This window comes from Amphimedon queenslandica, unplaced genomic scaffold, assembly GCF_000090795.2.
Source record: "Amphimedon queenslandica unplaced genomic scaffold, v1.1 AMPQUscaffold_13431, whole genome shotgun sequence".
NCBI classification, from domain to species: Eukaryota; Metazoa; Porifera; class Demospongiae; order Haplosclerida; family Niphatidae; genus Amphimedon; species Amphimedon queenslandica.
Genome location: NW_003546333.1, coordinates 41812 through 51257, shown reverse-complemented (window position 1 = coordinate 51257; position 9446 = coordinate 41812). Strand labels below are relative to the sequence as shown.

At 36.7% G+C, this 9446-nt stretch overlaps 1 protein-coding gene and 1 pseudogene across 1 annotated transcript; both read left to right on the top strand.

The window, feature by feature from the left end:
* Window positions 1-532: 532 nt before the first annotated feature.
* On the top strand, window positions 533-2469 carry LOC109581585 (zinc finger MYM-type protein 1-like). The gene is made up of 3 exons (XM_019995840.1): window positions 533-536; window positions 1051-1759; window positions 1986-2469. The coding sequence occupies exons 1-3, from the start codon at window positions 533-535 to the stop codon at window positions 2467-2469; spliced, it is 1197 nt and encodes a 398-aa protein (XP_019851399.1).
* Window positions 2470-2872: 403 nt separating this feature from the next.
* On the top strand, window positions 2873-6072 carry LOC100635523 (kelch-like protein 3; annotated as a pseudogene).
* The last annotated feature ends 3374 nt before the right edge of the window (window positions 6073-9446 follow it).

Below are 9446 nucleotides of genomic sequence, written 5' to 3'. Positions count from 1 at the left end.
GTTGTTTCATAGCAATTTCAAATATTATCATAAAGATCTAGCATGCCCCACTAAGAAAAGTACCCTCTCAAAGGGTCAATTTTGGTCAAATGAAAGTAGATTTCAATTAAAAAGTAGGTGTGGCTAGTACTAGTACAAAACTGTTAATTCTATTTTAGTTAGTTTTTAAAAATCATTTTAGTTTCGATTTTAGTTATTTTGACATCAAATGTAAGAATTATAGTTTAGTTAACTAATTTACAATTTTGCTATACTAAAAAAAGATTTAGTTATAGTTAACTAATACAACACTGCTGTAAGTACAGGAACTTCAGATCAGAACAAGAGTTTGCACAAAATCAAAATTAATTTTGGTGTTAATCTGATCAAACTTTCTACACAACATAAATTGTACATGTTCATGTAAGTAAGTAACATAACCCTGCAGGGGTATCTAGAAATTTTGAAAGGGGGGTGCTGAGGGCATGCAAAGTGTGCCACAATTTTGGCCACACCCCTTTTTTGTAGCGGTAAAATGGCATTTTCCTGAATTATGGGTGGGGTCAAAATAATTTCAAGCATACTGGTACATCTGACGACTTCTGATCACTCCTTAAAGCACTGGAAACTGCTGAAATCATGATCAGGAGGTTAGATAACTTTGTTAAGAGGCTTGGTAGTGATGCCAGAGTCCAGGATTGCAGTAATTTTTTTCTAAGCCCAGCCATGAGGGGTGTGCTCAAGCCCACCTCAGCCCCTGCTGGAACGCCCCTGCCCTGTCGTACATGTTAGATTTCCTTTTGTTACATTTATCATTATTTCATGTACATGCTTTGTCTCTAACTCTGTGTACATGTACATTGTAGATGTTCCTTTGAGCACAGGAGATGAGGATGAGGAGGAAGAAGGTGACATAAGTACAAGGGAGGGAGCTTCACTACCAATTGGGTATGTTTAAAGTACAAGCATAACCTCTGAATGATCTCTTTTGACTGATACAATTTTTAATTTTTGTAGTCTTTTGATCCTGTCAATTTCAATTTAAACACCCTTACTTTTTATTACTCACAGGTAGATCTTTTTCCTTTCCCACAGCCTATCAGATAGTGATTATACTGGAAGAGAATGGGATAAGTCTTGATGCACAGAGCCCTACAGGAGAAAAGGGAGTGGGAGCTATATGCCAAAGTAGGCACGATGATTCTTTTATCAATGTTGGCAATTTCCTTAGTTTTCTCAAGCTTCATTCTCGCCACATTGAATTACTTCAAAGCAGAATGACATCTGGACCTAAAAATGCTACCCTTCATAGCCATGACTACCAGAACAGTATGCTCTCAATCCTTGCTAAGAGTGTATTGGATTACATCATCAATGAAGTGAAGGAAGCACGTTATTTTACTATAATGATAGATGAGACTAAGGACATTAGTAAAAAGGAGCAACTAACTCTCATTCTTCGCTATGTCCTAAAGGGAGTCATTCATGAGAGATTTATCTCTTACTCCAACTGTGAAGAACTTAATGCTGCTGCTCTCACTTCATACATCTATGATGTACTCACCAAAAATGGGCTAAACATTGCAGATTGTGTCAGTCAATGTTACAACGGAGCATCCGTCATAAGTGGCTCATTAACTGGTGTTCGTACTAGAATCCTTGAAGACAATCCTAAGGCAGTATATATTCACTGTCATGCGCATCAGCTCAACCTTGCATTAGTTGACTGCTGTCATTCTCTGTCTTTTGCCTCTGATTTTCTTGCTCTCCTTGAATCTCTGTGTGTTTTTATGTCCTCCTCTGTACCACATAGTATTCTTCTCTGAAAACAGAAAGAGTTAAAAATGAGAGAGATACAACTTGTTAAGTTGAGTGTTTATTCACTGTCATGCGCATCAGCTCAACCTTGCATTAGTTGACTGCTGTCGTTCTCTGTCTTTTGCCTCTGATTTCTTTGCTCTCCTTGAATCTCTGTATGTTTTTATGTCCTCCTCTGTACCACATAGTATTCTTCTCAGAAAACAGAAAGAGTTAAAAATGAGAGAGATACAACTTGTTAAGTTGAGTGACACTAGATGGTCAAGCAGACATGCTTCAATCAAGGCAGTTAAGACTACCATTACTGCCGTTATTGCAGCTCTGGAACAAATGTCTGATGATAGTGGCACTCGAGCTATTGAAGCAAGGGGACTCTTTTACCAAGTCAAATCCTTCTCTTTCCTACTCCCTCTTACCCTCTTTGAAAAGATTTTCTCCACAGGGAATCTCTGTAACTTACTTCAGTCGAGGACCATTAACTATGCTGCAGCAGCTTTGTCTACTAAAGCTAGTTTGGAAACTCTAAAGAGTGAAACTGAGCGGCAGCAAATATGGGATTCTGCTGTTGAACTGGCTGAGAATCTGGACGTTACCATCACTCCACTCCAAATCAGATCAAGATGGCAAAGGCAACTACCCCTCACTCAGTTGTTGCACCAACTATTGGTGTGAGGGATAATATTACGGAGTATCATACCTTAGTATATTATGCCACCATTGATAATTTACTGGGAGAGCTTAACAACAGGTTCAGTAAGACAAATTTGTCCCTACTAAAGTCACTTCAGTCTCTAGTTCCTTCATCAACCTCTTTTCTTCAAGTCTCTTCCTTGTTACCTTTCCTTCGTCACTATGAAATTGATGTTGATGATGTTACATCAGAGGTAATTACAGCTACAACTTTTTTAAAGGAAGCATCTCCTCTTTCTACCATACACCATGTTTATATGAAGCTAAGGAGTGCTTTCCACATTTTTTGGCCCTCCAAGTAGCAATGACCATTGGGGTCACTACTGCATCAGCAGGGAGATCCTTTTCGTCTTTACGGAGAATAATGTTTTATCTCAGGTCAACTATGTCTCAAGACAGGCTGAATAATGTGTCTCTTCTTCACATTGAGAGGGATATTTCCAATATACTGTGGGATAACCTTGAGGATGCAGTCATCAAGTTTGCTCAGGCTCATCCTAGTTCTAAAGTTATTTTCCAGTAATCTCTCTTTCTCTAGTCTCGTCGCCCCACCCCTTCACTTTTTTGACAAGACTACTTTTTCTCATTCTCTCTGTCTCAGTTTCTCTTTTATTCAACTGGCTTCTTTCAAAGCCACTCATAATACAAAAGATCTTAGTGCTTGATGTAGTGTAAGGCTAGGTAAATTTATAGCTAGATATACTAATCAGCTCTATTTTGAGACACGTCTTTTGGGCGTACACTGTAGAGAACACGCCCAAAATACACGCTGTAAAGGAGGTGTGGCCAAAATTGCGGCGCACTTCACGTGCCGTTTTTTGCCCAACTACTTCTGTAATCCTGCAGCTGCCTATGCACCTAAATTTGCTGGTTTTTCAGCTGTGCTTTGTTTTTTCCTTCTGTTAATGGTTTATACTTGTTGTATTGTTGGATACCATAATTCTGTTGAGAAAAGACCAGCAGTTAAGACTCTTTAGCTCTCTTTTCAAATGAAGGCTGGTCCTGAAAAGTGGACAAAGGCTGTAAAATCCTGTACAATGGAATTTAGACCTAAAGATTTATCCTTAATCTTCAGATATTTGAGCTTTTCAGTTTAAATCTCAGCATATCTAGTTTCTGTTGAGCCTCAAATTTTTGTTGTCACACAAGCAGGCGTGGTTTTGTCATTGTGATGCTTTGATGACTCATTCGCTCTTTATTTAGAATAAATTCTAGTAAATTTTTATTAATAAATCATTGCGGGAAATTAGGTCTATAAGCTGTTTCCAGACGTCCACAAGGTACATGTATTTTACTTACCCCCAATGTGTCAATCTGATTAGTCAATTGCAAATAGGCATTGTAGAATTATCATTATATTATAGAGACCCCTAGGCGCTAAGACTATTTTCAGTGAAAAATTTACAGTATCCACCCACAATATAAATTACTGACAGCAAGAATCTCTCCACATCAAAGGCAAATCAAAGCCCAAGGTGCCGAAACAAAGCATAGTAAGAAAACTACCATATAGGTACAAAATTTGTTGAGTATTTAATTTTGCAGTTTGTGTGGGTGACTTTTTAACCACAAAATTAATACCATGAAAATGCTCACTGTGCATGCGCAGCTAATGAAAATCTATGACTTAATGTAAGTGTACATGCAAAAATGTGAAATTTAGCCCCCTAAAAATTAAAAAATTAAGAGCTTTTTACTAAAACAAAAAATTTAATGGGCTCGAAATTTATTACCCATACGGTATGCTGCAACATGGTATTTTTGATGTAGTCTGGCCTCCATACTTGTATCAAAAAATTATGTAATTATATCCATTGCTTAGAACACTAAGGGTTCTATAATCTTACAATTTTTCCTTTGTAGCTAAGCTATCAGAAAGTAAACAAGAAGTCATTACATTGAAAGAAGTTGAGCCAACTGCCATGAGCCTTTTATTTCAGTATATGTACACTGGGTCTATTGAGGTCAGCGAAGACAATGTACAAAGTCTCTTGCCACCTGCTAACCTCTTACAACTCAGTGAGGTTCGAGACGCTTGTGATTTTCTAAAGGACCAACTCCACCCAACCAACTGTCTCGGGATCAAAGCATTTGCTGACATTTACTTTTGCCACGATCTTCTCTCTATTGCTCAGGCTTTTGCACTGAAACATTTCTCCAAAGTGATGGAATCAGAGGAGTTCTATTGCCTCTCTCATACTGATGTCATAGAGCTGGTATCGAGCACAGAACTTGGGATATTACTGGAAGAGGACGTGTTTGAGGCCATCATATCATGGACCAAGTACAACACCAATAACTTATCTACCCGAACTCCTCAAACACGTGAGGTTCTTATTTTTACAATGCGAGTATCTCATTCATCAAGTCAGTGAGGAACAATCCAACCCTGCTTGTAAAGACTTTCTTTTTGATGCCCTAAAGTACCATCTCCTTCCTCCTCATGAATGTACCTCACTCACTTGGTCTAACTGTCTGCCTAGAAAGAGAATTGGTATGCCACAGTTGATAGTAACAGTTGGTGGTCAGGCCCCTAAGGCTATAAGGAATGTTGAAGTATTTGATGTCATCATTCACAGCTGCCATAATGGCCCAAAGCTATTGTCAAGGAGATGCAAGTGTGGTATTATCGTTCTTAATAATTCTGTGTATGCTGTTGGAGGTTTTAATGGGAAATTTCGAGTTCGTTAATAAAAAGGAAAAGGTTTTTGCTTTTTAAATTAGTGTCATTGTTTAATAGCTCTGTTGAGAGACTTGATTTAAATACTGAGAGATGGTCTTATGTCAAGCCAATGCTCTCAAGATGGAGCACACTGGGAGTGGCTGTCCTTAAAGAAGAGATGTACGCCATCGGAGGCTTTGATGGTAACAATTGACTAGACACTGTAGAGAAATACAACCCTGGTAAGACCCTGTTAATATTATTGTCAGTGATGGGTATACCAACCATGTTTAAATCTTTGTTCATTCGGTAATATGGTTTAGCACAAAAATTTTTACCTCATAAATTTCGTTATTTACACTATCTCTATATTTATTAGAAACCAAGCAGTGGATAGCAGTTGCTAATATGAACACAAGGCGCTCTAGTTTGGGCGTGACTGTTATAAATAATCTCCTTGATGCTGTTGGAGGCTATGATGGTATTACTGGCCAGTGCCTTAACTCGGTTGAAGTGTATGATCGCATTACTAACAAATGGTCAACCATAGAGCCGATGACCCAGAGACGAAGTGGAGTGGCTGTGGCCATCATTGATAATATATTGTATGTCATAGGAGGCCATGACGGCCCTAATGTATGGAAAAGTGTTGAGTGTTACGATGCTCAGTCCAATAAGTGGTCTTGTATTCCTGATATGTTAACTTCTAGACCAAACGGAGCAGCTGCTGTAGTTTATGACCTCTTGTATGTAATTGGGGGAGATGATGGTATCACTAATCTACCAAATATTGAGATATATGATTTTATATTTAAGACCTGGAAAGTGGCCCAAGATATCCTGCCTTTAGGAAGGAGCTATGCAGGCGTGGCTGTTGTGGATGAACCGACAGCAACTGCTATTGGTCAATCATAAACTTATTGCATTGCATTATTTGTTTTCTCAGTTATTCATTCAATAGGCTGGTACTTTTCATTTTTTTTATTATTATTCCTTGTATTTACATGTCAAATTGTTTAAATATCACAGCATGTATTTAAATTTTATCTTTGATCTGGTGTTCAGCTGTCGCAGTATTAAGAATGAATGAAGTCAGAATACAATATTGGGAAAATATCCCAATATAGCAATACTGACATTTTATATTTTTAATCCACAAATTTAACTTACAAAGGCTATTAGACACATAATGATCTATAATTATGTAGAGTTGCACTAGCAATTACGAATTCAATGTTTCAAAATCACCATTCATATTAATTATTAAGAATTAATAATTTTTGAATCAAGAACTACAATAATAACAAATTATTAAATAATTAATTTATATCAGTTAAACAGGCTAAAGAAAGAGGCCATAAAGACAGTGTGAAAGTTCCATGAGTGCTATTATTAATAATAAAAATTATTGTTAATTGAAGAATATTTTGTCCATCACTTTAGACTCCATCTCCTGGCCACACATCCTAGTTACGTCAATATACTGTTTTTTCACAAATGGCTTTGCCAAATAAAATTGTACTCTAAATTTAAAAATGAAGAAATAAAATCAAATCAAATTGCATTTACATTTATAACTAACTACCATATCCTTCAATAAAAGCCCAGGCATATATTTCCTAAAATGGCATTTGAACCTCAATAAAAATTTTTTTAAATAAAGAAAACTTGGGCCCAAAGCAGAATTTGAACTGGGGACCTCATGCACTTGACTTCAGGAATGGAAGTATTTTACGAAGTATTTTAGTTACTACAAGGCTACAGGGGCGTATCTAGAAATTTGGAAAGGGGGGTGCTGGGGTCCACTATGTATGACAGAATGCAATGGAGAAGGAAAGTAGGAGGCGCGCCAAGCGCGCCGCAATTTTGGCCACGCCTACTTTCTAGCAGTTAAAACGGCGTTTTTTTTCATTTTTTGTAAATTACGGGTGGGGTCAAGATCATTTCTATGATTTCAAGCATACTGGCTCGCATACTGGTACTTTTGACTACTCTTTCAAGGACTGGAAACTGCTGAAAATCATAATCAGTGTACTAGATAACTTTAATAAGAGGCTTGGTAGTGATGCAAGAGTCCAGAACTTCAATAATTTTTTCTGAGCCCAGACATAAGGCGGGTGCTCAAGCACCTCAGCACCCCCCAACTGGATACGTCCCTGGGCTAGATTTACATATTTATGCTTCCATTCTATTGCTAACCCGGCGTTTATTCGCATCCAGCTTTTACTTAAGGATTATATGGTATGCTCTTTATACTTGTGTTACATACATGTATATTATGTGCATATTGATGTATTTAAGCTAACATTAGTTATTTGTAACACTAGTCTCTCCTGCTCCATTACTACTATCATTATGTGTGTCATCAGTTGATCTTATTATTGTACATTATTAATAATAAAACACTATTTCCATGATACATGTACCTTCAGGTGGTGTCTCATAACCTTCCTCACTCCTGTCATAAGTGTGTCTCCATGTGGACCTGATCAAAGAATATTCTCTCAACTGCCAACACACTGTCACTAGAATTGCTCAGTTATTTTGTACACTCCAAGCTACAGTGAGAAAAATGGGCCACTTGAATTGCATGCAAAAAAGGGATGTAGCCAGTTGCTGACACCCAAATAATTATTGTATTTCCTGAAGAGTCTCATTCTGTTCTATATAATAATAATAAAACAGAATGATCACAACAGACTAATCAAATCAGCAACCCATAGAAAAATAATGACTTCATTATACTTCCAACACCATGAAATTTTTCTATTTCAATTCACTGTATAACCATAGATATTAGAGACTATGGTATAACTGCAGACAGCCCCCTCTGTCATCATCAAGGAATAAACTACTAACGTAGATCTCTGAGACTAGTATCGCGACACTACTCTGAATCTCTCTCTAAGCACTGTAATTGCAAGTCTTCAAGATTTTATGAACTGAAGACTTAGAGCTAACTTTTCACTCATCTCCCCCTGTACCATTCTTGCCTATGTAGAAGATGTTAGTTACACTTTAAGTTTTTTCCTTTCTGCAATTTTAAGTTATATCTGCTCTCTTTCTATGCTTGTTGTAAAGTATAATGATTATGATAATTATATTAATTTTATATTGGTTGTCCACTGAAGTTCTAGAAGCCATAGCTCATACATCTCAGACTGTCATGCTGACCAGCTCGATGTAGGTGGCCCTGTACTCAGTGATAGCCAGTAGTTTTGCTGAGTCCTTGTCATAGTCTTCACTTGCTTTAATCCTCAGCTGTAGAAGCAATACAGTGAGTACAAAAACTGGCACTGCTGTTCTAATAATTGTAAAATTATTTTGATATGAAAGGTATATGCCGCTGGCAAGTTTCTGTTACTATGGTTACTTTCTGTGTTGCCATTAAAGGGAGGTGCTTCACAGAGATCATTGTCATCATAATAAACCTCATCATTATTACCATTGTTTCCATGGATACAGTCATGTGACTTCCTTTTAACTCATTATTATTCATATAGAATCAAAATGATATTCATTACAGAATTGTTAATATTCATAGGGAACTAACAACATTCATGAGGTATTCCTAAGTTTGTCAGAAAGACTGGAATTATTTTTTTTAATTATATAAAAAATCAATGGAATTTTGCTAACTTGTGGTGTGAGTTTTATTGCCATAGTGGTTCTAATCTTAATTGCTGAAATGATGAAATGGAGAGTATACCATTTGTAATAGTCATTATTCAGTGGTGAAAGCTTGTCCTTCACACGTCGCTATATGGCAGCAAAATGAGGTTATTAGCTGGCATTGCAACATAAGGTAGAATCACAATAATGAGATCTATTTACACAGTGTGAGCAAAATCCAGTTCATAAAGGTTTTAAAGTTATGGTTTCATTATATTGTATTGACTCATAAGTTTAAGGACTAATATGTTAAAACAATGCATGCTAAATGTTTGAAATTTGCAGAAATATTGCATCTCTTTGCGATCTAATAAATATCAAAAAAAATTAATTAATTAAATTTTAAAGTACCTTAAAAGTTCTTTAAAGCATTTACATTAAAATGAGCTTAAGTACAAGTCAAGCACAAGTGTTTGCAATATGATTAATGCTTACAAGCACATTCAAGCATTTACAAAAAGTGCTTAAAGTGCTTATAAGCAAAAGTGCTTAAGTGCTTGGCCCATGTACCCCTTGTATTGCCCTTTGATGTGTCAATTCTGATAGAATTAACCACTCTTAAGGCTTGATTATTTATCATGAACTTTTGAGCGGAAGGGTTTTCATTTGATTTCCTTCTTTGCCT

Excerpts from the sequence above, each read along its gene's own strand:
- LOC109581585 (XM_019995840.1), top strand. Across the intron at positions 1,760-1,985 it reads CTTGCTCTCCTTGAATCTCT|TATTCTTCTCAGAAAACAGA; the intron begins GTGTGTTTTTAT and ends TGTACCACATAG.